At 36.6% G+C, this 27,402-nt stretch overlaps 1 protein-coding gene across 2 annotated transcripts in view; it reads left to right on the forward strand.

Moving 5' to 3' along the window:
• Positions 1-27,402, forward strand: part of LOC149570444 (non-functional NADPH-dependent codeinone reductase 2-like) — a 101,064-nt gene that overhangs the window by 31,409 nt on the left and 42,253 nt on the right. Inside the window, exons 1-3 of one of the 2 annotated variants that reach the window (XM_089823091.1) lie at positions 14,655-15,337; positions 15,443-15,618; positions 15,724-15,967. In XM_089823091.1, coding sequence (XP_089679217.1) covers positions 15,212-15,337; positions 15,443-15,618; positions 15,724-15,967 — 546 coding nt within the window. In that variant the 5' untranslated portion in view covers positions 14,655-15,211. Of the gene's footprint in view, positions 1-14,654; positions 15,338-15,442; positions 15,619-15,723; positions 15,968-27,402 lie in introns of those variants that run through there. The other variant, XM_089823092.1, reaches the window with a different exon arrangement.

Consider the following 27,402-nt stretch of genomic DNA (forward strand, 5'->3'; position numbering starts at 1 on the left):
GATAGGGAATTAGAAGTTAAATTTATCTATCTTGCCTTTAAGTAGTTCAAAATTGATTTCATTTGTTTCTATTGATTTTATAGTACATTTGATTTGTGGTTAAATTTTTCAAAGGTAATTCTTACCATTTGGCAACACATATAAATACTTTACAATTCTTTAAAAAAATGATGAAAAACTATTGATGACTAGACCTACCATAAAAAATTTATATATTAGTTTGTTAACAACAAGGAATTATTTTCTTTAATGTTTCATCCTAAGAAGTTGTTTTAGAAATCACATATTGTTGAATTGATTGCTTTATTATTTGTTTCACTGGCAATAATGTACAAAAAGTTAGTATCAATACTAAATAGAATAAAACTAAAACAAATACTTGTGTGTAATTTTAATCATTTTATAATCATAAGAAAGTGTTACTTATATATATTTAGTTGGTCAAATTCATTTGGATTGGTTAATGGATTCATGTCGAGCTTCCAATTTTTGACCGATAGCCATTGAATGAGACCAAGCTAGTTAAAAGTTTGTTGGGGATACTTTTGGAGGACTTTATGAAATTATTGACAGTCCCATCCCCAACTCATAAATAAGGAAAGATATGGAAAAGGTGACATGATCTTGGGTTGAAGTAAAATCTCAAGAAGTGATGCACTTAATGAGCCATAAGAAACCCACGTGTACATTCCCCAACTTATAATGAATGGTTGGATATAAAGGCTCCATACACTGGCCCAAAAATGGAAGCCAAGGATGTAACTGTGCATGTATTGCCACAATCTCCTTGCGAGGATCCCAAGTATCTACTGTTGTTATTAATTTGGGTGTCACTATATGATCCAGAATGTTATCAAGTATTGAAGCATGTAGTAACTTCTCCTATGTCTCTAGAAAATGTAGCATAGGTTCAGGGTCCCTTGGCTCCTAGGAATTTGTAGCAGCTATTCTTAGTACTATAAGATTAACTTCAATGAAGAGTTGAGTGTAAGGAGTTGAAGAAGCAAGTTCTACTTCTGTGTAGATGCCAAAATCATGAGGCTCGTTCCCTTGCATGAGTCTTTGCCACAATGACATTACCTCTAAACCATGCAAAGGATGTTGAAGTGGTTCCCAACCTTGAAACACTCTTATAAACAATGCCAGAGCTAAACATTATGTATAATAGAGAACATCTTATCTAATGTAGTACAAGATTGAGTAATTCTATGGTGCAGGAGCACCCCATAAAACCAAGGAGTCATAAGGTCTTCTCCCATCAAAATGAATAGTTTTAAGGTCTTCTATGCTTCTTCAAACTTGTTTTTAGCATGTTTGGTTGTTTTTAGGCTTTCTTGCATTTAGACCCTATTGTGTGAACCCTTGAACAACTTTGGTATTTTTATAAACTGGTTAATTCATGAGGTCACAGGGGTCTAGTAGTCTCCTAGGGTCTTGTTAGAAGTCATAGGAGGTGTTAGGATCTTTAGAAGTATCTATAAAGTCATAAAAAGCAAAATAAGTTGCATAACTAGGGTAATAATGCAACATTTATGCAGTAATATGGATTTTTGTTTGTAATGACTCCCTCCAACGGTCACAACCTTTGAAAATTGGTTGGACCAATTGAACGAAGGTCTTCATAAGCCCTTACAGGTGGGTGGAAGACATAGTTTGTACTTTTGTTTTGAAATCAATAAAGAAACCATCATTTTTCCTGCAAAAAGATTGTTTTTTCGTGCATTGTATAGACTATACGGATCAAGGGGCCTAGAGAGTTAGTTTTTATTGAAGCCTGTAGAGTCACCTTTCCAATGAGCCTACTCTTAGCCCTTGATTCACTGGGAGGTTGGAGATATAAGGTTTTTTGTAAAAGTTATTTTCAAACCCTAACCACCTAGGGTTTTGGAAAAGAATGTTGATTTCTCCCATTTCCACCGTTGGAAAATTTTGATTTTTGGTGGAATCAGAGGTTGTCAAATGTACATTAAGATTTTGGTGGTTTCTAGGCTGGAGCAGATGGTGGCTTTACAAAATTTGCACAAATGAGTTGGCATTACCATGTGACAACTCTACTACATTATGAAATTTGCTAATTTGCATACCTTAGGGTTTGAACTAGTAAGTGAAACTTTTGAATTTGCCTTCCCTTGTCCTAACCTAATCATTGGATGCATTGGTTTGGTCTTTCTCACTAGATTTTTGGTACTTCCTTTGTTAAGGTGACCTAATTGGGGCAATCAGGCCTATATAATAGTCCAGTTTTGGAAGGCTTGTAAATGCCTTCAACACTTTCCCTTTTAGGGATATAACAAACTCTATAAAGGGTACTTGTAATGCTAATTAGTTCCTGAGGTCTTTTCGAAGATATGGTACTTGTTGCCTAATTTGTCTTTGGAAGGGCTAGTAGCCTAGATGTTGCATTATGAGGACAGAGTTATGAAATTCATGTTTGGGTTGTTGTTTGGCCATGGTTCCTTGGTTTTAGTGTTGGGTTGAACCCCTTAACATGTTGATCAACCTTATTTGTGAGAATCCACCATTCATGGGTGTGAAGCCAAGTTTGCTAACGTAAAGTTGTATGGATTAATGATGATCCCTTAGTGTTATTGTTGTGTCAAGGTGTAGAAGTTTGGGTGTATAATCTATCTTGTTGGATTGACATCAACATTGTGCCTATTGTACCCTAACCTCTGCATCATTCTACCTATAAAATTCTATCTTCTATAAGGTACAACATTGACCAATTGCGCATATAAGGAAATATATGCATTGGAATACATGTGAGTGCCCATTACAATTGGTATTCTATGATGGCAGATCTAACATATGGAATCAATGAAACCTTGGGAATCCTATTAGGCTCTACATCATAACTAAACCTTGGAATTAATGTAATGTATTGTTTTCAGTTTCAGATTTGTTATATGTTTGTAATAATAATTTATGATAAATGCTTAGATGCATAACATAGAAGGCAGGCTTTAAACATGAACAAAAAGATCATAAATCAATATGACAATGACATAAATTGCAAATGATAAATTTTTGACTTTAACACTGATAAAGTTTATTGTTGATCAATATTGTATCAAAAATTCAAATTGATTAGGTATTGAATTAAGCTTGATAAACAAATGACAAAGAAGGAAAACTTTAAAAATGAACAAGATCATAAATCATATGATGATGACATATTGGAAATGATAAACTTATGCTTAAGCAATGATAAATTTTTTATTGTTAATCACTATTCTATCAAAGTTTTGAATTGATTAGGTATTGAATTTAATGTCATACATGAACATATTTAATTTAATGTCATACACGAACATATCTAATTTAATGTCATACATGAACAAACATATAATATAAAATGATAACCAATAATGTCCTGTACATTAACAAACACATAATATATTATGATAACCAATAATGTCGTACATGAACAAACATATTATATATTAACCAATAATTTCATAAGTCTAATAATGTCATGCATCAAATAAATGTCATACATCAAATATATAATGTCATATATACATCAAATGTATATCGACTATGTCCACTGACATAAAACCCAACATATATGTCTATTGATGCCTATACATGTACATATCTATCAACTATATCTTCTCCTTCCCAAGAAGGGAAGGAAAAAAATCTCTAGAGGCCTTTGGTTGTCATGTGGAGGGAGACGATGGTGATGATGGGGTCCTCACACGTTCGCTTGTCCTCTTGTTGAGGCTCTTCTCTAACTTGAGTTGATACAAAAAAAGTATATATGAATCAATAATTATTATACATTGAAATCAAATATATGTACACACAAAATTAATTATTTTCTTACCGCCATCATATAGTCTCTTTGCAAGTACACCTCGAAGGCTCATGGATGATCAGGTGTGACAAGACCCTACAACAATTGAATCAATATAATCACTTATAAATAACATTAGAAATTTTGATACTAACTATTATAAACAACAACTAAGACCAAGAAATTTTTTTCATACCTCAATCAATGGCTGTGAACTAGCCATAGCTGCAGCCACTCCACAATCGACAGACTATCGAAGATGAGGAGTCTCCGATGTCAAAAGAGCTACATGTCATAAAATACACGTTAAATGTAACATGAAACATGAAACAAATATATTCAAATGAATTAAATTAACATGAAACAAATGTACCTCTATGAAGCTCATGTCGTGTCTAGGCTTGGAGTTTGTAGCAAATGTCGATGGTCCTGTAGAGAACTGATGCACATGCATAAAAAAAATTGTCAATCCTTCATATGATTACTTAATAAATATATATATTCATCTAAATGATTAAATCAATACATACCTCTAGACTTGTTGAGGGGATGAAAAATGGGGTCGAGGGATTGCTACTAGGCTCACCAACACTCTGACCTTGAATTTTGAACAATGTCAATACATGCTAATTAATTATTCATTCACTATACATATGAAATGTGATCAAATTAGTTTATTATAATTGTAATTTACCTGTGTGTCAATGCCAAATGTCCCATTTAGGAACTGATCAGTCACTAACCCATCATCTGCACCATCTTTAGCATGACTGCCAAATGTGCATAAGGATCCGCATGATGTGCACATGTGACTGCAACATGCAGAAGGCTCCTCCTCAACTAATGGACTCGTGCAATGAATGAGGGTCTACTTCAAAGCTCTAATAGTCCCTAGAGTGCTAGCCTCTACATGTTCCTTCACAACTGAAGGAATATTAACATGCTCACCCTGTGGCTTGACCACAGGTGCCCTAACTACATTAGGGTCACGACGTGCCCCCGGCCTCTCAAAGATGACCCCTCACCTCTAGCCTAAGAGTCTAATATATCAAAATAATTGGGGATCTCCCCAAGGAAAAACTCACAATACAATTTTCTTAAGAAATACATGGGGAATTCATGATTATTGCAAGGAGGGGCATCAAAAACCATCAACCATCTATCCCAAAAATTATTTCTAATAGCATCGTGTATGCACGAATGGATGGGGAACCATTTAGTACCCTCTCTAAGAGTATCTTATTCACTAGGTTTTCTAAATAATGCACATATTCTACCTTTTGGTATATCTTTTTTTTTAACATCTTGATATGATAATTTATTTGCATAATATCTTTTTTGTTCTTCCCACTTAACCAACCAAACATCTAACTGACCACTAACATTACCTATGTGGGTCTTAATGGATTCGAGGGACGATGCCAATTGAGCTCTCATTGGATTGGTTTGTCCAAATTGTTTCAACCAACCAATGAGTCCTTCTAATTCAATTTTTCCTTTTTCTATTTCATTTATTATATTTTTTTGTGTGCCAGGAGGAGGTCTTGCAATTGGTTAAGGTTGCAGAATTTGTTGTTCTTCTTGTGGAGGGTTTTAGTTTTAATCATCTTGAGGGTTTTGGTTTTGACCTTCTTGGGGATTCAGTTCATTATTGACATTTCCTGATAAGAAATCAATTGAAATCTAAATAAATAAACAAATTTTTTTTAAAAATGAGAAAAACTTACAAAACAATATAAAAAACATATCAAACAATGCAAAAAGAAAGATAGATAACATACAGTGTACTTGTGATCTCCATCTTCGACAGTGAGGAGGCATATTGGCAAGGCAGGTGGCAAAAAACTTGTTTGAATGCAATCCACATACGAGTTGTAGCAAGGAGAATTAGGAAAAAAAAGTTAAAATGAATGGGCTACGAGTATGCAGCACATTTATAAAAATTGGGTTTTTTTAAAAGCGCGTGCACACTATTGAAAATTAGAAAAAAAAAATGGTATCACCTTTTTGGAACCACAACTTGGTGCACATACCCATATGCGTTAACTTGTCATATTGGCTATCTTGACAGTTTTTTGTCGACACCATGATTTCATTGTTTACAATTGTGACACATTACCAAATCAAAATATTTATTATTATTTTTCTTTATAATCATGGCAAATGTGCATCCCAATGCCTTTTTTTTAGTTTTTTTCTTGTGTCCTTTCTATCTTTTGGACACAATCATTTGGATTTTCCTACTTCTTCCATGACATGACAAGAAAATGCGATGTAATTTCCTTTTTCTTACCATGAAAGGAAATATGAGTTGTTTAAATCATTAGATTGGGATGAACATCCTCTTATGCACAATTATAGCATCGTGGCAAATTGACAAATATTGTTGGTCATATGTATTGTTAGTGTTAGCAATATTTTGAATTGTTGGTTATGGTTGTATTGAACAGTTGACTATGTATGTCAATTGATAGTACAACACCACAGGTGTTGTTGCAACATAACGTTGTTTTCCATTCTGTTGACTCTTGAAAATAATGATTTGGTACCTTTTTAACTTGTAAATTCAAAGTGGCACGTGATCTCACGCAATTTATCTCGAGATCTTAGCATACATGTTTTAGCACATACATATGAGTTGTGTAAATCATTAGATTGGAATGAACATCCTCTTATGCACAATTGTAGCATCATGGGGAATGGACAAATATTGTTGGTCATATGTATCATTAGAGTTACGAATATTTTGAATTGTTGGTTATGGTGGTATTGAACAATTGACGGTGTATGCCAATTGACAGTACAACACCATACATGTTGCAACATAACATTGTGTTCAATTTCGTTGAATCTTGAATATAAATAGGTCGGTACCTTTTAAATTCACAATCTCAAAGTATAACTACAACTAACTCTACTTTTACCATGTGACTACAACTATCTCTATTTTACCATGCATGCCTTTCTATAAAACGCACACATGATCTGTCAATTGGTGAGTGGACATGCTAAAACATTGTCACCTATGTATTCACAAAATATGTTTCCTTTCTTATACTTCCCAAAAAAGATAATTGGCACATGTTCCACATGTTTTTCTAGTTACAGTGTTCCCTTCACAAGCTTGTAGCATACACACAACTTGTGTGATTTGGGGAATATAGGAATTCTATGTGGTGGCTTGTGTTGATTATTGGTTTTGAACCCTGTCTAAGACTATTTGTCCATGCAGGTTGCTCATTTGTAGGGAGGTTGTCATGTCCCCTTTTCAAATAATTAAAAATAATAATCTTTTCTAAGGCAGGCAGGCCCAAAAAGGTGAAGTTTCGAAAAAAGGGGATAATATTTGGAAGCTAATGGACTAATAAATGAAAATTATTATTAAAATATGTTTTATTAATCCCTCTTGGATGTGAGTTAGGTTTATGCCCTCTTTTAAGGAGTTTGGAGGCATTTTTGGCTGATTCCAGAACTGGATTTTTGCACATTGCTTTGTTGTTCTTCAAAGGCTGCCAAACCTGTGGAGAAGGAGACCCAAGAATGGGAGTTTGCAAGTTTCCAGGAAGGCTAAGGACAGGAGTTTGAAGCCATTCCATGTGCATGCTCATGCAGAGTTTGCCTTTGTGCTGAACAGTGCAGATTTGTGGTTTTTCGGGTGTGTTTTTTATAAGAGTTTGGTGTTTCCAGCTGAGTATTTCATATTAGTTTGGGTTGCCACTGTATTTCAAAATTTTAGATGTTAAAATAGAGCTGAATATATGTATGTGGTCGTGATTATACTTCTGTGATAGATTATTAGTGTTTTTGTGGTGTTTTCGAGCTATTCTATGTTGTTTTCAGGAGCTCGATGAGCATTGTTTTTATCCTCAGTTTGGGAGCTGTTGTGTAAATGTTATACAGATCTGAAAATGTCATTTTGTAGGCTGTTATGCTGCTGAAATTTCTATAAAAATGTCCACTTTCAAATTTACTAATAATATGTGAAGTTGTGAAGTTTTTGGCACTATTTCCGGCATACCTGATTTGGGGTTTATTGAAAAATTGGTGGATCTTTGTAAGATTGGTTGTTTGATCTTAAAGATCTGATTAGAGGCTTGAATATCATATAAAATCAGAAAAGGGACATTTTAGTGGTATCAGAGCTATGATCTTGCCAGCCTGAGGGTTTGTAAAAGTTTGCATGTCAGTTTTGACAACTACCCAAATCTTGCATGTCAAAATGTATGGTTGCACGCTACTTCTAATCATTTGCATGTTAGTTCTTGGTGAATTTGGTGGTTGAATGTTGCTTCTAATCAGTTGCATGTCAAAATCTATGGTTGCATGCTACTTCTAATCATTTGCATGTTAGTTCTTGGTGAATTTGGTGCTTGCATGTTGCTTCTAATCAACTGCATGTCAAAATCTATGGTTGCATGCTACTTCTAATCAATTGCATGTTAGTTTTTGGTTTTTGAAGAAGTTATAACCTATTGGGGTTACACTCTACTTTATCCAAAATGGACAGGTATAGTACAGAGTCTCAGAGGACACGATCTTGGACAATTGATATCCAAAGTCAGAACAATAGAAAGGATGGTTATTTAGACATTCGAGATAAACTTAGGAAAATAAGCCATGACATGTCTGAACAGTTGGTTGAGCACCACCGTATAATGAATGATATGTTGTCTGACCCAGCTAAGGTGGATAAGTTGACTGGATTTCTATTTGGCAGATTTTCTCACAAGGCAGATGACACAGTTACCAAGAACTTGCATGAGGAGTTTGAGAAACTAGCTTATAGCTAGGCTGAGGTCTCAGATTCTACTCCACCACAGGAGGTAGTGAGAAAGGATACTACGCAGATTGATAGTAATGGTCAACTTGATACTCAAATTGAGACAATTGTATATAGGTCATTAAAGGGTGATATCACAGGTATTCAGGATGGTATAGTTACAACAAGTAGTGACTACAACTTAGTGGGTTCAGATGATGATTATGAGGATGTTGTTGTGCATGATGGTGAGATACCTGGTAGAGATGAGCAGACATTGAGCATTCATGACTTTGCTGAGAAAGAGTACCAGGCACAGTTAGATGCTTCGTCACATGAGGTTGAGGCTGGTAGTACTTCACATGATTTGTCCAGCCAGCTGATAGTGAACAAAGATAGTATTGTGACTTCATTATCTCATCATGACAGGTATATGGAGTTAGTTGGTATTGGTCATATTACTCAAGTGAGGATTTTGCTTGAGTTACCGACTGATTCTAGTTTATAGATATGGACTCAAGATTGTTATATTGGCATTTGGGATTCATTTGATTGGAGATCTTTAACACTTTTTGGTAGCAGTGTTTGTTTGGGTGCTATCATGGATTTGATTAGCAGATTGCACGGTGTTGTCTTTTCTTGTGCTAGCAACTTGTCCGATGTTGGTATTAGTTTTTATGCACTGGTGTTGGGCTTTGTTCATATATCCAGTCGACCATACTTGCTGGAATGTGTTGATGATCTTTCATATTTGGCAGTTTGTACAGATGAGTCCCAGGATCATATTGGCATTGATGACATCCAGGAGGATGTAGTGGGCAGTTTTGAAGACTTAGTTTCCTTGGGTACAAAGGAGTTGGACTGCAGTGCTACAATTTTTGATACTCCGTTTGTTGATATGAGCTTTAGAGTCGATTCACAGGATATGGATGGTAATAATCTAGAGACTAGTAACTTTGAGGATACTCCTTTAGACAGTGCATCAAAGGAGGTTTGCAGGAGACAGTCAAGCCAGTGCCATCATGTGTCTAATCAGTTGAGAGTTAGTGAGCGAGACATTGGTATCGCTTGCCAACATTTCGATGCTGCTCGTCAATTGTTAGCAGTTTATGGATGGGGTTCTCCTACTAGTGATGAGCAGGGAGGAAATTATCTTTCCTTGATAGAGTTCCACTCTTTATGGGAGGCTATCTAGATTCTGAGACAGGATTATATGCAGTTGGTAGTTGACAGAGATTATCTTATGGAGTGGGGCAGTACAGCATATGATGCATGGTTGGCCAAGGAAGATGAGGTGAGTGAGCTTACTAAGTAGCTTGAGGTGACTTCTGAGATTCTTGAGAGTAAACAGTTGGCTTTCAAGGAGTCACAGTTTCATTTGGCTAAGGTGACCATAGAGTTAGAGCAACTACAGTCTTTACTAGATTCTGTACAGTCACAAGCTGTGGTGTCTGATGATTCGAGGATGTCCATGGTCGAGATTGTCAAAGATAGTGGAGATGGGGATGCATCCATCCTTGATACTAACATTGGCATATCAGGTTCATCCCCACTAGAGTCAGGTTCAGTTGAGTTAGGTGCTACAACAGATTGTTGTGGTATGCCTGACATGGTGGTGACCTCTAGCACTAATGGCACAAAGACTAGAGATGTTGTATCAAAGACCATGTGTGATGTTGGTGAGCCAACAGTTGGCATGGTTCCTGCTAGTAATACTACTCCCTTGGCGATGTCTTTAGAGGTAGTAGTCAGTTCCAACTTGGTTAGTGATCGATTGCAGTTAGTTACATTAGGATTGCAGTCTGAGCCACTGACTAAGATTGGCACATTCTATCAGCATTACATTGTGAGGTATGCTCATCAATTTACCTTTGATGACCATGTTGATGAGATGATGATATAGAGATGTACTTTGGTTCCTAGTGCTTATCATCAGTTATGAGATAGTTTAACGCCTCAGGATGAGAGTTGTGATGGGCACGACATGGCGATAGGTTCTGTAGTTGACAGCTTGATAATACATGACTTAGAGCAGGAGTTTTAGAGTGATGCTTCAGCGGGTGTTGTTATTGATTCTACTCCTTTGGCTATGACATCTCCTAACTTAGCTGGTGATCAGTCACAGTGGGTTGTATCACTTGTTCATGGTGAGCTGTTGACTGAGGTTGGTTTTTTTATCAACATTAAATTGCAAGGTATGTACATCAGTTAGCATTTGATCCTTGTGTTGAGGAGTTGATGGCAGGCAAATTTGGTTTGGGTTCCAATTCTTGCTGTTTATCTTGTGATGGCTTTTCACCATCAAGGGTCCATGGGAGTTATGGTTATGAGATAGTGGTCGGTGATCTACAGAGTTGTGTTGACTGCAGGAGTTGTACAGTGTGTGGATTCTCCATACTTGGTACAGTTTCATTCGAGAGCATTCACCATTGTTGCAGAGTTGGATTGTACATTCTGTATAGGCCAGTGGAATGCGTTGATGGTATTTATTGTGTTGGTAGTTTGATTTGTCCACTTTACTTGGGTTTTGATGTTCTAAGAGTTTGTGTCTTGTGGGTTTCTGACTATGGAAGTTGTGACTTTGGAGTTTGGTTGAGTAGTAATTGTCAGTTTGATTATGGATTCCTCTTGGTTATATTGCAGAGGATATTACAGGAGCCTGTGTTAATTGACAATAGTATAGTTCATGACTACATTTGGGATCCAGGTGGATTGATTGGTTTATTGTTTAGCCATTGCTTGAGGACAAGCAATATTTGGAAGGGGAGGACTTGTCATGTCCCCTTTTCAAATAATTAAAAATAATAATCTTTTCTAAGGCAGGTAGGCCCAAAAAGGTGAAGTTTCGAAAAAATGGGATAATCTTTGGAAGCTAATGGACTAATAAATGAAAATTATTATTAAAATATGTTTTATTAACCCCTCTTGGACGTGAGTTAGGGTTATGCCCTCTTTTAAGGAGTTTGGAGGCATTTTGGGCTGATTCTAGAACTGGATTTTTGCACATTGCTTTGTTGTTCTTCAGAGGCTGCCAAACCTGTGGAGAAGGAGACCCAAGAACGGGAGTTTGCAGGTTTCCAGGAAGGCTAAGGACGGGAGTTTGAAGCCATTCCATGTGCATGCTCATGCAGAGTTTTCCTTTGTGCTGAACAGTGCAGATTTGTGGTTTTTCGGGTGTGTTTTTTTGTAAGAGTTTGGTGTTTCCAATTGAGTATTTCATATCAGTTTGGGTTGTTGCTATATTTCAGACTTTTAAATGTTAAAATAGAGCTGAATATATCTATGTGGTCGTGATTATATTTCTGTGATAGATTATTAGTGTTTTTGTGGTGTTTCCGGGCTATTCTATATTGTTTTCAGGAGCCCGGTGAGCATTGTTTTTATCCTCCATTTGGGAGCTGTTGTGTAAATGTTATATGGATCTGAAAATGTCATTTTGTAGGTTGTTATGCTACTGAAATTTTTATAAAAATGTCCACTTTCAAATTTATTAATAATATGTGAAGCTGTGAAGTTTTTGGCACTATTTTCAGCATACCCGATTTTGGGTTTATTGAGAAATTGGTGGATCTTTGAAAGATTGGTTGTTTGATCTTAAAGATCTGATTAGAGGCTTGAATATCATATAAAATCAGAAAAGGGACATTTCAGAGGCTTTGGCAGTCATCAAAAACATCAATAATTAGAGGTCATCATTCTTATCATCAATTCATTCACAATTTTTATTGTCTATTAGATATGTATATTGCCCTGCATGTTCTTATATTGTGTCTAGCTTTCATTACTTTCATGGCACATTTCACATTTATGAACATGATTATATATCTTTCTTTCATTTGGTTGAACTTGATAGCTATTTATAACATAGAATCATACAACGTATCAACTAGAATGGAGCTGTTGAGATTATACTACTCAAGCTCCTCTCTATGCATGCCACAATTTTGTCTTCTAGGACAACTATGTGCCTTAGCATCTTCATATACCACTAATGTATTCCCACTTGACAATTTGTATCTGAATGCACACTAGGACATTCTAAATTTATCACATATGTGATCAATGTAGTTATTGATGTTCTGGAATTTGCATATATGTCAAGATGAGTTTGAAGCATATACGAAAATGCAAACTTCCAAGTGTCCCCCTTGGTAATATTTACATTTTAGTTTATGTTTTAGCCAAGTATACCATTTTTTGCACCTAAATAGCTAGGACTCTATTACATCACATCATCTTACTTCACTCTAACCTACAATAGCTATATAGGATATTACATAACAATGAAAAATGAGTGCTAAAAAGTAGTTTGAAATACAAAAGTAGGCGCCAACATCTAGAAGCTTCGTGATTTCAATATTTGTAAGAAATGTGTCATACAATGTTAATGTGACTTTCTAACTAACTTGATGATTAAAATTGCATTACTTGTGATATTTAATGCTAGCTTACATGTTATAACATATAGACTACTAGATTAGGATTTTGACTTGGACTTATTTCTTTCTTATCAAACTATTCCATGTTGCACAAAATGAGGGAGAGCACCAAAATTTGGTTTGAAATACAAAACTAGCACCAACATTTGGCTCCTAAAAGCATCATTATTTCAAAACTCAAATGCTACGTGCGAGCTTAATACAACTAGTTAAGAAATACAAGCTCACTATTATAACATACAAAACACACGATATTGAGTTATTTCTGCATATAAATTGTTCCTGCCTTTTCTTCAAAACTGCACAGTGTTTTCATTTCCAGAAGTTCTATTCTTCCTTCTGGGTGGGAAGTTAGCTACTCTTCCTTCTGGCAACCCCACCCACCTTCGTTAATGAATGTCATATGTGTCTATTAAACTCTATTTGACAGAAAGTTTAAAGTGGGCACACACCCAATAGATGCACATTGGATGTCCATCAATATCAATGCATGTCTTTTTGTCATTTCCCCCATGTAACATGCCACTTTTTTGCGTTAGAATGGACAACTCTATGATATAATATGGATTTTTGGTGTTGTAACGTACACAACATGGGATTAGTGTTTTAAAGTTGATGTCTTGTCACAATTTTAACGTTGATATTATCATGACTTTTTGTTTCTTATCATGGGCACTACATCATGCATGAATGAGATATCTCATATTGTGTCATAGCAATATCTAAAGCGTAAATCTTACCAAAGGGGATACTTTTTTCTTTTTTTTCCAAACTTCCAAGTGTCCCCCTTGGTAAGATTTATGTTTTAGTTTACATTTTAGCCAAGCACACTATTTTTTGTGCCTAATTAGTTATGGCTCTATTACGTTCTTCACTCTAACAAGCAATAGATATATACATAGTAATGAAAGTGAAAATTTGAAATACTTAGGCACCAACATCTAGAAGCTTCATGATTTCAAAATTTGTAATATATAAGTTAAGCTAGTTAACATGACTTCCTAATGAACTTGACATTGTGACATATAATACGAGCTTAAACAAGAGATTAGAGTTTTAATTCGAGGAACCCTAGTTGTTTTTTTCTATTAAACTATTCTGCGCTGCCCAAGCCGAGAGAATGAGCCCCAAAAACTAGTTTCCAATACTAGTGCCAACATCTAGAAAATGAAACAAGCACTCTAGTTGACAACAACTTAGCAGACAACACAGTTAAACTTAACCACTTTGACCCTTTCTTCCAAACTGCATGGTGTAACCTTTCTTTTTTTTTCCTGACAATTAATTATCCTTCTTTCCAATGACCCCTCTCACCTCGGTTACCGAATATGTTAGTGTCCTTTAAACTCTATTTGACCGAAAGTAGAAGTCATCATTGTTGGACAAGGTTTTGGCTATGGAGGGGCTAAAATGCACCACATAACCAATTTGTTTGTATTTTTTAACAAATGAACATTCATATATAAATTTATAATTAATTAATAAAAGTGCATTTTGGTCCCTGTATAGACAGTGCTGTTGGACGACCTCTCTCATCTCGGTTACCGAATATATTAGTGTCCTTTTAAACTGTATTTGACCGAAAGTAGAAGTCATCATTGTTGGACGATAGACATTGCATAGTAGAAGAAATCGGGGATGAACGATAAACATATGCATGGCCATACACATCAAGACATCATTTTGTCTGTTCCCCATCAGGGAAAAAGAACTCTGGTTTTCGTGCTTCACATTTTAATGGATGGCGGCAAAAATCAAAATAGATACTCGACCCCACGACAATCTCCCATTTCATGGATGCCTCAGAAGTTTAGAACCAGCCATGAAACGTATTTAGCCTCTTTCAAATCTCCTCGTTTATCAAACGCATCAGATTCAGCTTTTCACTATAAAATTTATTTTGCTCTTACAGAAGACTAAATATTTTACTGGAACTCTCTTTGCTCAAAAAAATCAGTCTTTCCAAATTCGAAGCCAAAAATTCGATTTCTCAATCGATGAACTGTTTTGCTGAACATTTTGGCTTGACAAATCTGTCTTTCCAAGCTCGAAGCGAAAAAATCGATTTCTCATTTCGACGGGTTCGCTTGTTAAGGGTTTAATAGGCGCTGTAGCTTCCCTCGAGAACCCTTGCTTGGATTCTTTGAAATTTTCCGGTTTGGAGAACCAGCTCTTTATTTAGGAAATTTATTTTGATATCAGACTAAATAGAGTATGGAGATTATAGGGAGGGTTACACAGCTCAATTCAGGAATGCCAATACCGCGAATTGGATTCGGTACCGCTGCTTCACCTAAGAATATAGATCAGATGAAACAAGCTGTTGCTACAGCTCTTAAGGTAGATTCTTCTCATCATTTTTGTTTTGAATGTATGTGCAATGTCTGGAGGATTATTCGAAGGGCGATTTTTTGAGATCACAAGAATGATAAGTCTGGTGCACAGGTAGGGTATAGGCATTTTGACACTGCCAGTATTTATGGCACAGAGCCAGCCCTAGGAGAAGCTCTGAGTGAGGCTTTTCGAAGGGGGATTGTAAAGAGGGACGAAGTCTTTGTGACCAGCAAACTCTATGCTGCTGATCATGATGATCCTGTTTCTGCTCTAAAGATAAGCTTAAAGTATGCCCTTGTTTGGAATCTGGATCCATTCATCATTTATTCTCTCTTTTCTTAATAGACCTTACACTTTGGATTCATTTGTTTTCTAAAGTAACTGATCTGCAGGAATTTGCAGCTAGATTGTCTGGATCTGTATCTCATTCATTGGCCTATAAACTTGAGAAAGGGGGCTTCACATCCATTTCCTAAAGAGGAGGACTTTTTGCCATTAGATATAGAAGCTATATGGAGGGGAATGGAGCAATGCGTAGAGCTGGGGCTAACTAAATCTATTGGTGTAAGCAATTTCTCCTCTAAGAAGATTGGTGACTTGTTAAGCTACGCCAACGTTCCTCCCGCTGTCAATCAGGTGCATTCTTTAACAGATCTAATCTAAATCAAAGCATTTGGTATGAAATTAGAAGAATTGTTCAGTGCATCTTTGCTGTGTACACGAGTTCTGTTATGTTTTAATGTTGTTAATTTCTGTCATAAAGCTTCCTAATCTACCAGTGCCCTTTGCTTTAAGAAATTTGTCTGTGATCTATTTAAATATCAGGTTGTTGTTGCAAAAAGAGGGGTAAAAATTTATTAAGACAGAAAGGAATACAACAAGGAGAGCTCAACAAGGAGCTCGATCCTGAGCAACAAGATCATCAAATTCTTGCACCATCTCAAAGGACAATTGCTTCCTATCCCTAATATTCCAACCCGGATCATGACTAGATGCCCATTTGGCTAAACAATCAGCAGTTCTATTCCATTCACGAGGAATATACGTGAACCTAATGAACTGAAAAGAGGAAGAGAAGAAAAGAATCTGCTTAACAACAGTGGCCAGCTACCAACTAACATCCTCAAACTCTTGCGAAGAAAGCATGTTCACCACCACCTGGGAATCAGACTCACAGATAGTCTTACTCCATCCCCGCAAGCAACACTGTTCCACAACATATAAAATAGCCTGAGCTTCCATGAGATTGTTAGTATAATCACCCTTATGAACTGAGAAGAAAAATTTAACATCCCCAGAACTACAACGAGCCACTCCGCCAATACCAGCCGGACCAGGATTCCCACGGGAAGAACCATCAGTGTTAATTTTCAGAACTCCACAGGGAGGAGGAGTTCAGTGCCCATCTCAGTTAACCCGACCCTTCCTCTGATGGTGAAGCTGCCTAGACATAGAAGGAAACCTATGAGCTGCAGCCCCATCCTGCAGATGAAAATTGAGGCGATTACAGATAGCAAGATCAACCGGATCCATACCCCCATCAAGCTCACACTTCACAAGAATAGTTTCCTGAAGAGAATGTGATATTTTCCACCAAAGATGCAAAACACCAAGCCGAACATCTTGGAATATGCGACGATTCCTCTCCAACCAAAAATGCCAAAGCATGAAAGATGGGCCAGCAATCCAAGCAACATGGAGAAAAGAAGACTTGGAGGGAGCAGAACCCAAGCGGGCCCAGAACTCAGGCAAAGAGGAAGCATGCCGACAAGAGCAACCCCAAGCGCTCCACCAAAGGTGCCATATCTGAGTAGAATAGGAGCAATGGAAGAACAGATGGGAGACAAACTCGTCTCCATTACCACACAAAACACAATAAGAGGGGCCCTGAAATCCACGTTTACAAAGATTATCCCAGGTAAGACAACGGTTGTGAGCCACTAGCCACATGAAAAAATTGCACTTGGACCAAGAAACTTTATTCCAAACTTGCTTCCACCACGAGACCTCAGCATCCCCAAATAATTGTCTAGTTATCTCTTGATACCCAGCAGAGACATGATATTTACCAGACAAGATACCGCCCCAAGCCAAAACATCTGGACCAGGCAAAGAAGAACACTCTCTAGAGGCCAAAATTTGAGAAAGCTCCTGACGATCCATGTCTGTACCTCCAGGAGGCCAATCAGAAGAATGCTTCCATCTGTAACCAACAACAGGTCCCAATTGATAAGGAGTCTTGTAATGAGCCACTTTATCCCATCCAGCGGCAAGAAAAGAGTCACAAAGAGGCTGAAGATGAGGGTATATGGATAAAATGGAAAGGAATCCATCCCAAGCATCAGACCAAAACAAAGCCTGAGAACCTCCTTTACATATCCAAAACAAACCCCTCTTTACCAACATCGCACCTGTCTTCAAAGTATGCCAAACCATTGAGCCACGACCTTCAAGAGGAAGTGCAGAAACAGAGCAAGGATCAGCACCATGAAAATATTTATGAGTGATAATACGAGCCCAAAGTTGATGTTGTCCAGAGCACCATCGCCAATAAAGTTTAGCAGCCAAAGCTTGACTACTCAATAGAGCAGATCGAAGACCAAGACCACCCTCCTTTTTAGGCCTACAAACAGTTGCCCAATTAACCAAGCTCCATTTAGTACTACGCAAATTACCACTCCAAAGGAATTGCCGAGAAAGAGCATCAAACTCCTTGAGAAAGTAAATAGGTGCAGCGTGAACCATGCTTCGATAAGTAGGAAGAGCTTGGATAACAGCTTGAAGAAGAGTAACCCGGGCAGCAGTAGAAAGCCATCTATGAGTCCAATGATTTACCTTATCCTGAAGCTTGGTAATCAAATTTTGCCAGAAGAGACGTGGCTGCCTGAATATCAGGTTGTTGTTACTTGGGGCTATCTAGCTATATATATAGCACATCATAGACGTGGCTGCCTGAATATCAGGTTGTTGTTACTTGGGGCTATCTAGCTATATATATAGCACATCATATAAAAGATTTTTCGAAAACATTTGTCTAATCTATAAGATGTGCTGAATATATAACTGAATAGACGTCGCTGTTATTGTTTAGCTTGCCAGAAATCGATTTTATTGTAAGAGACATTCCCTGTGGAATCCCAGAAGGAGATTTGTTTCCAATCACTGCATATTTTATTCAAATGCTTCCTCGCTGGGCTTCAGTCCTTCGATTTTATTTGTGATCCATCTAAGCTCACGTTCATATATTGTAAACAGCATGTTCTTCATCCTCTATTTTGTGTTTGCTTTAGCGTTAGCATATTTTTCTTCTACTCTACAGATTGGCTCGACCAGCCTTCTTTTACGTTAGAAATCTAAGAATTCTTATTATTGCTTTGGATTTAGATTGTTACATCAACATTTCAGATTACATCCTCTGATCTATCATCAGAAAACTGAAAGTTTTCTCTGAACAATGAGCAATCTTGCAAAATTGCACATATCAGTACTCATTAATGTTTTTCTAGATTAATAAGTTGAGATGTTCTTTTAGAGTTGCCCCACACATTAATACAAAGATACAAAGAAGAATCAATTTGAGAACAAAAGCAAACACTTGAGCATACCAGAACCTATAACTTGAACAAGGGTCACCAGGATGTCAATCCAATAATCCATAAAACCCTAAGCAAAATAGCTTCAAATGCTAGAATAAAACAACTAGCTAAATCAGGGAGGCCTAGGCCTTAGTGCTTTAGTAGCCTATTATGTGCTTCTTCTCTTTTCTTGAGGGTGAACACAAACTAAACCTATTTCTCCACCCCTGAACAAGTTTGGAGCACCTGTGCTGCAGCCTCAACCTAAGAGCCTCCTTTAGGATCTTCCGGATGCTATGTTGATCCTCTTGGGCTTTAGTTGGAGCAGGGACTGAATAACCAGAAGAGCCATAAAATACCCTGTAATTCCTCTAATATTGAGCATTATCTAACTCCTCCATTTTAGAAACAAACTAAAGGTTTGATCCTCAGACATCGTTCAGCTGAGAGCAATCTGCTTTGTGATGGCACACTTGATTACAACAAAAGCATCTTATTGGGAGGCCTTTGAAATTCACATATTGATGGCATGATCTTACAAAGGGACAAATCTGAATAGATTTGGAGTTTGGCCTCGAGAGATCCAGTATCCCAGAAACATTAGTGATTAAAAAATCCATCTTACATTTCTGTTAATTTCTGTTAATTAGAGGATGGCAACGGCTTGCTAGCATTACACTTGGTAGATGTGGGTGTTCTCCGAGTCCAGAGTCTTCTTCCAGATTTGTGAGCAAAGGCTTTGATGGCTTTATGTTCTAGCCATATCTGCCCAAAATTCAGGCAGAGAAGAAACATGAAGGATAGGCTCGCTCCAAACTTAGCTGCCATTTCAGTTAAATGCCTAAAGCAAAGGGACACTGATAAAAAGATAATTGATTCTTCCTCATTATCACAAAGAACACAGTTAGAAAGGCTGTGAACCCCACTTCTCTCACGTATTAGTTTCTTTTGGTATGGCGAGGAACATTTGTGCAATTACATAAATCAATGGTTTGAGATTGAAATCATATAAATGTTGATATTTTTTAATATATGGATATGTTGAAGACATGTAGAAGTTGGATTAGAAAGTTATTTGGTTTATTTTAGTTTTTGTGTGCAGTACATAATATTATATAAAATCAAACTAAATAATATAAAATAAAATAAAATATAAATATACTTAAATGTATAATTTCATATTATAAGAATTTTTATTATTTACATAATATAATTTAATATATTCAAATAAATATAATAATTAATAAAAAATTAATAATATTTAATATTATTTATATTAATTAAACATTTATAAGTTATATTGGGATGTCATACATGTTATAATTATTATATAATATTATATATAAAACAAATTATTATAATATTATATATAAAACAAATTATTATAAGTATATTTTATATCATGATCAAAATATTTAAATATAATACATTTTATTATATAATTATATTTTATAATATTATATAAAAGTATCAACACTCATATTTTTTAATAAATTTACATTATATGTGAAAAAATGATTTTCAACAGCAATAATAGTACATCAAAGATTAACACAATAAGGATTACATTTAAGAAGTTTTTAACCATGCACAAGTTTCTCTTGAAAAGATGATTGCCTAGGCTTATGTTGCTAGACCATTTTTTGGGTCAAAAATTGGAAGAAATTTAGGACACTGAGATATCACAAGACACCTCCAATCAATTCAAGAATCTCCTTCGTTGGGTTTTGGAAGAGCCTTTTAGATCCCCTCAAGGGTAGCAAGACAAGTCGGACTATTTAGGTGGGAAAGAATCAACTTGAAAGGGAGAGAACTCTTTGTGTTGCAATTTTAAGAAAAAACAAATGTTGTACAGAATTGGAAAATGATCCAAAAGGGTAGAAGAATGATCCACTTGAACACATAACCCCAAAGAGTCATAAACTAATGCCTACTTAGTTTTCTGTTATCTGCTATTTTGTAGTTGGACCAAGTATACCAATTTTTGGACTAGTTAGCAACTTTTTCATGAATGGGATCAATCACAGAAGGAGTTGCGACATAATAGTCTTCTATCAAAATAATCCCTATTGAGATTTACAAGTTTATTCTAGTTACGATCATGGGGATGTTCTACCACGTTCAAGTCACCTCCTAAAATTTAGTCAACATTAGGTAAATTATTGGTCAACTAGTCCCAAAGAAGAATTCACTCTTTCAAAAGATTAGAAGCACATATAGAACAAAATCCTATAAGTTGTTTGATTATGAATCATGAGAGTAAGAACCCATGCACAATTGTGAGAGGGATCTTCAGCTTGATCAAGGATATATTTTGAAACCCAAGTAGTCATCCCTATAAGAAAATCACCTTGGCCATCCAAATGAGAAGTATGTAGAAAGGTGGCATCTTTGCAAACATTATGTATAGAAGAATTAAGTCTAAGGTCATTGATTTTGACCTTGTGTGTACAAAAAGTGTCACACTTCTATAAACCATTATTCTTGAGAATACCTATAAAAGAGGGCATCTTAAGATGTGGCTTATAAATCTCTATCTATGATGTGCAAAGGCCATGAGATGGTAGCTCTCAAATGAACCAAACTATGCAACCCTTGCAAGGTGCACCATAGAACGAGAGATTCAAAGATGGGAGCAAGAATGCTAGCATCCCAGAATCTAGAATGAATCTAATGCAAATGAAAGCTAAATGAGGGAAAGAAGAATGCAAGCTAAATTAGAAAATAAGTATTACAACCTCTATTTAGACTAGTTGATTTAATCTATAACCATGGAGAGAAACTAGAATGAATGAGAAGCATAACAAATGAAGAACAGAAGATAGAAGAAGAGGAGCTCCACAAGTATGACATCTTCAATCCTATAGCATAACATTAGTAAAAGAGTGGAGTTGTGAAGTGAGGAGAGAGCTTTCCCTTTTAAAGAGAAATAGAGATCACGAGGCAAGATATATGTGATCAAGGGTGCAGTTTGAAAGTGGGAGTGACCCATGTGCACAAGCATTTCTACCAATCGTGATGAAGAGTTGACTTTTGTCCCCCACGTGGGACAAAAATGTCTTTTCTTTTATTTTTAAATAAGGGAAATGTTTTTGTGTGTGCAACTTAGGATAAGAGATGTGGGGGGAATTTCATTTAATTAAAAGGGGGACATGTTCTTTAAATTAAATATGAACTTAGGATAAAGTGGTCAAACTATAGGATAAAATCACATAAATGAATTTTTGGAGATTTGATCAAAGATAAGCATTAGATAAATTATGCAAAAATGCGAGAAAGGGGGCTCATAGTCTAGATGACCATTTTTGGGTGATTACAGACCTCATAGAGAAATAAAATATTAGGTTTCCATTTAGTAATGGTCTTTTTAACTTTATATTTGTGACAAGGGAGAGAAATCCCTTCAAAAAAGTAATTTAAGCTTCACAAAGCAAGTTAGAAGAATCATTGTGTCCTAAGCTAGCACACTAAAGCTATTGTCAAGGGCCAATTTATGTTCTTTTCCCGATTTCTAGTAGCAAAAGGAGATTTGGATCTGGGAAAAATGTGAGGCGAATGAGATGGGGAGTCACGAGAAAGTGTTCGAGGATAGACATGATTCAAGGGGGAAGATGATTGTTTCAAAGAGGAAAGAGAAGAGGGAGAGGGAAATGTGAGAAGACGAGGTGAGAGATGAGTGACATGGATGCACGAAGAGAGTAGAGGCTATTTCCTCTTCCTCATAATCCTCCAACTATTTGACATTATGGCATCCTTACATAAAGGGACAAAATCACCTAACACATCAACATGACTGGAGAGATTGGGGAAAGGCGACAGAGAACTGTTAGAGGTAGGTGGATCATGAGGGACTAAGGATTACTAGGTGGAAAACTCTAAGGCATTTGAATCTATTTTCTTTTATTGATAGGGCATTTGTGGATTAGATAGCCTTCCTTTCAATAATAGAAACATGTATTCAATTTATTCAAACAAATTATAGTCTATTGGTTGATCTAGCTCAAACTTAGGACCAAACAACTTGATGCTTTTAGGTAAATGACTATTACGATCTATTGATTGGAAAGGTTAGGTACTAAAGTGGTAGGGCATGAATTAATACTAACAAAACTTTTCCTTGTAAAACATGAAACTTCAATTCATATTAATTAATAGTGTTCGTGTTAATAGCATGGATGTTGATGATACTACATTGGGGGAATATCCTAAGCATCAAAGAGTATTGATACATGTTGCATTCATGACTATATTTGTCATTGATGTCAACATAGCAATATTTCTGTAAAGTCTGGAAGAATAGCAGTCAGTAATCTTATGATGCACAAAAGTTGAGGAAGGTTTGGATGACGTGCAGTGAAAGACATGTTCCTGAGGTTGTCCTAATGACATAGTTAAGATGACTAAGTCGGAGTCAATGGTGTACACAAGTTACACTTGATTTAGTGGAAGCAATGTAGAAACAAAGTATTGGAAAATAATGTTTTGATAATCTATTGCTATCTTTCATCTAAGATGTAATAAAGAGATGCATAATTACATAGTGATTGAGGACAGTCATGTGGTGACACTAGCATGTGTGCAAGACGTGGTTTCACACGTGTGAAGTTTTGTATAGACTGTGAGCCGACAATGCTAAGTGAATTAATTAATTATCTTATTTAATTTAATTGGGAAAGCCTAAAGGCTAACTCAAGGAATTATTATGAAGATACATTATAAAGTAAAGATGTTATGTGGTGTGAACTTGGATTAGAGGACCAAGTGGGACGCGAAGAAATAGTGCGTAGAGTGAGAAGGAGCAAAATGCTTACTGAATGTCTGTAATCAGTCCAAGGGATCATTATATGCATAGTATGAGATTTGGTTGCAAGATCTGAAGGAGCTAAAATCTGGTTGACAAGAAAGAGATAGAGGAAGGAAGTACATTTCAGTTCTATTATTCTGCAAGGAATAATAAAGAGATCATTTGGACAATGGGTTCTTTGATCTTAACCTTGAAGTTATTTGGGCAGTGAGTCCAATTGTCTTCCACAACTCCTAACAGGGTTGGCACAAATCCTAACAAGGTTGGTATCTCCTAACAGGGATTCACAGTCTCCTAATAGGGACTCATATGTACTGAATGTTGTAATAGACTCTTAACAGGATCTATCCTCTAACAAGGAATAATTATATTAGTACATCATCTTGTGGGTACCATTCCCATAGAGGTTTTCCCTCTGATCAAGGGTTTCCCTAGTTAACATATCTAGTGTTAATTGTGTATGAGTATCTTGTTGTGGTTTTAGTTAACATTACTCATATGGTTAAGATTGTTTAAAGTTAATGATTGGTATGATGGTTGTATAACTGATTCACACCCCCCCTCCCCACTCTTAGTTATATTACTGGACCATATATTCTAACAGTTCATTCCTTTATTTTTACTGATATGTTATGATTTCTAAATAACAATAAAACATAATACAAATTCACCCAACCTGTTGGTAAACAGATTTGTCCTTTTATCTATCGTGAAATTATGACTCTTTATGCCCAGATTATGAACAATATCTATTCACAATAGTTGAAAAGCCATTTTATGGTTACTGGCTTTTCTCTGAATTGGTAGGTACAGCTCCCTATATGAATAATCTTCAATAAATTACGTTTGTTTCTACTTATCTAAATCGGGGTATACTCTTAACTCGAGAGCAGGAGAGGTAAACCAAATTAAGCCTAACTAGAACTTAATTCAGGCAAGAAAAGTTACTCAATATCGGAACAAACTTATGTATCCACACTTCTTATGAATTCATAAATTCATCTGCTCAAGACTAAAATAAGTTGAAATCTAAATCTGAACTACAACTGATGAGTCAGGAAAACTAACAGGATCCTTTCATCAAATGAAATATAACAATACTTATTACATCCATTTGAATTCCAGAAAATAGGGGAAATGAAACTCTGTTCTTTCTTAGTTCTCTGAAACGTAGAAAGGAAACACTAACAAATTACAGTACCTACTGGAACGGAAAATGATTGAAACGAAGTGCCATTCAATTGTCTCTGCAACAGATAGTACTTCACACCAAAATTTTGCCGACCTTTGATTAATCATTAAATTTCATACATATAGGTTTTGAGAGATGACCGTTACAATGGGAATTTCAATCGGTTCATCTTTCGAAAATGACAAATGGCTAGATCCCAGTTTGTCGGATTTCAAAATTTTAAAAAAATTTGCAACATTTACATCAGAAAATAGAAAAGGAGTATTGAATAAGTCATTTAGACTTCTTTCCTTTTTCAGTTTTTGCCCTATATGTTCTGGTAGCCACTATAATTGGGATCATCTCCTCGTGACTAGGCACATGTACATTGGTGAATGCTCCTGAGCCAATTCCTTTACTGCACCCAGCTGACTTGTCAACTCTCCAGCTGCCAAATATATGCATCCACCGATTGTTTGCAACTCTACCACTCCGTTTTGACTGCTTGAAGTCATCCCAGATAGATTATTCAAGTATGTAGAGAAGTTATTCTTCATTACCTATATCCCAATGAGAGCCTTTCCTTGCCCATTGCTTTGTGGATATGTGTGTAACCCTTGCATGAGCTCAAATGCTCTATCTTGGATCTTCTTCACCTTTTCCTTTGTTTCTTTGAGTCCTTCCTCTGCCTCTTGAATCATTTCCTGCTTGAATTGCATGTTCTGAAGCCATTCGAACAGAGGCTCAGTCCCCTTTTTCAAAATATTCGCTTCGATTGCCTCTTTTGCCTTCATTTGAATGACCATATTTAGGAGAGAAACACATTCCTCACACCTTGCCTTTTCTGCAGCCAAAGTGTTGTGATTAGAAGTAATATTATCCTTCTCAATTTCTAACCGAAGGATAACATTTCCAATCTGATCAATCAGAACAACTCCATCTGTACTGAGCTTCTCAATCCATTCTTTTCCAATCTGGCCAAAATGTCTATCCTTTTGGAGTTGTGAGATGAAGGCTTGCACTTCTTCTGCAGTAGGGTTCTTAGTAGCAAGTACACCAGTAATGGTTGCAAATGGAACAGCTAGTTGCCTGATGAATCTTTTCAATTCCTCAATCTTTGCTTTCATTCTGATTTTTGATAGTTTGAGGTCCTCTAGTTGTTCCTCTATCACCTCGTTACTTGATCTCCATAGGCCCACTTTTGTATCATGCCTAGCTTCCTCGAGATCAATTGAATGCAGAGTGAAGTCTTCTGGCGTCATATCTTCAATTTGCCCTGCCTTGTTTGGTTTTGCTACCTCCAGAGTTAAGTGTCCTGTTTCTGGATCTTGTCCCAGAATTGACAAAGTCTTCTGCTTTTTAGCTTTCACCATGCCAGATCTTGAGTGAACTGCTTGGGATACAACATCTTTCGAAGGAACACCTTCATCTTTCCTTTTTCTCTTCTTTTCCAAAGTATCCTCATGCCAAGATTCTGTACTAATCACTTTGGAGGCTATTCCAAGTGACTCAATGCTGAACATCTTCTTCTTCACTGGAGTCATTGTTGCTGTAGTTGGAAAAAAGGGGGTCTTTGGATTTCAAGAAAGAAGCCGAGATGAACCTGGAGCTTTCTCTTCTTTTTGGGCTTTCTTTGCAACTTCATCGGAATCAATAGATTCGCTACTACTACTTTTATCATCTCTGATCTCTACTATTTGAATAGGAGAACCAGTGGGCTTTAGAAGAGGAGCACTTACGGATGGTGTAGGGTTGTGATGAGGGGATAAGACAAGGGTGACATGAGGAGATGGAGTTGGAGAAGCTTGAGGAGATGGGGGTAAAGTGGCGTGTGGAGGTGAGACTAGAGCAGGGGATCCATCTTTCTGCTCTTTCGTTCCCTTCTCAGCTCCAAGTTGAGCTCCAATGATTGGTAGCGATCCACCTTGACAAGTTGGGGCTATTGGAACATGCTTCTCCGGGGGCTGGTCACCCCCTCCCACAGATTGGGTTGGTCTTTGAGCCGCCGTGGCAGTAGCACTGGGAGTGGCACTTTGAGATGAAGTAGGAGTAGCTGCAACTGGAGAAGCCTGAGTAGCTTTACTCTTACTTCAGCCTTTCTTAGCTGTCCATTCAACCCACTTCCCAGTTCTTTTGATAATTCTTGCCATCATGACATCGAAATTTTCTTCTATGTCAACATATGGTTTAGAGCTAACGGGAGTATTCCTCAATTTTGTCAAATATGTATTACTGTACATATTTTGACCGTCATCCTCCAACCCTTCTACATCTAAATTTATTTCATGTCTTTATTTGATCAATTGTAAATCTAGCAAAGGCGTGATCTCAGCTCTGTAGCTCATCTTTACAATCTACCCAATAATCCTCCATGGTTGTTACATGTTTGATCACGCTTCCAATCTGGAGCACATCCCTAGCATATCCATTAGGATCAAACAAGGGCCTTACTGCTTCATACTCTTCCAATTTGTATTTACTCTCAAATGCTTTGAGTATATTCTTTGCATCTAATTTGGTT

This window comes from Cupressus sempervirens, chromosome 3 (assembly GCF_028749045.1).
Source record: "Cupressus sempervirens isolate cs-2001-9-10 chromosome 3, ASM2874904v1, whole genome shotgun sequence".
Lineage (NCBI taxonomy): Eukaryota > Viridiplantae > Streptophyta > Pinopsida > Cupressales > Cupressaceae > Cupressus > Cupressus sempervirens.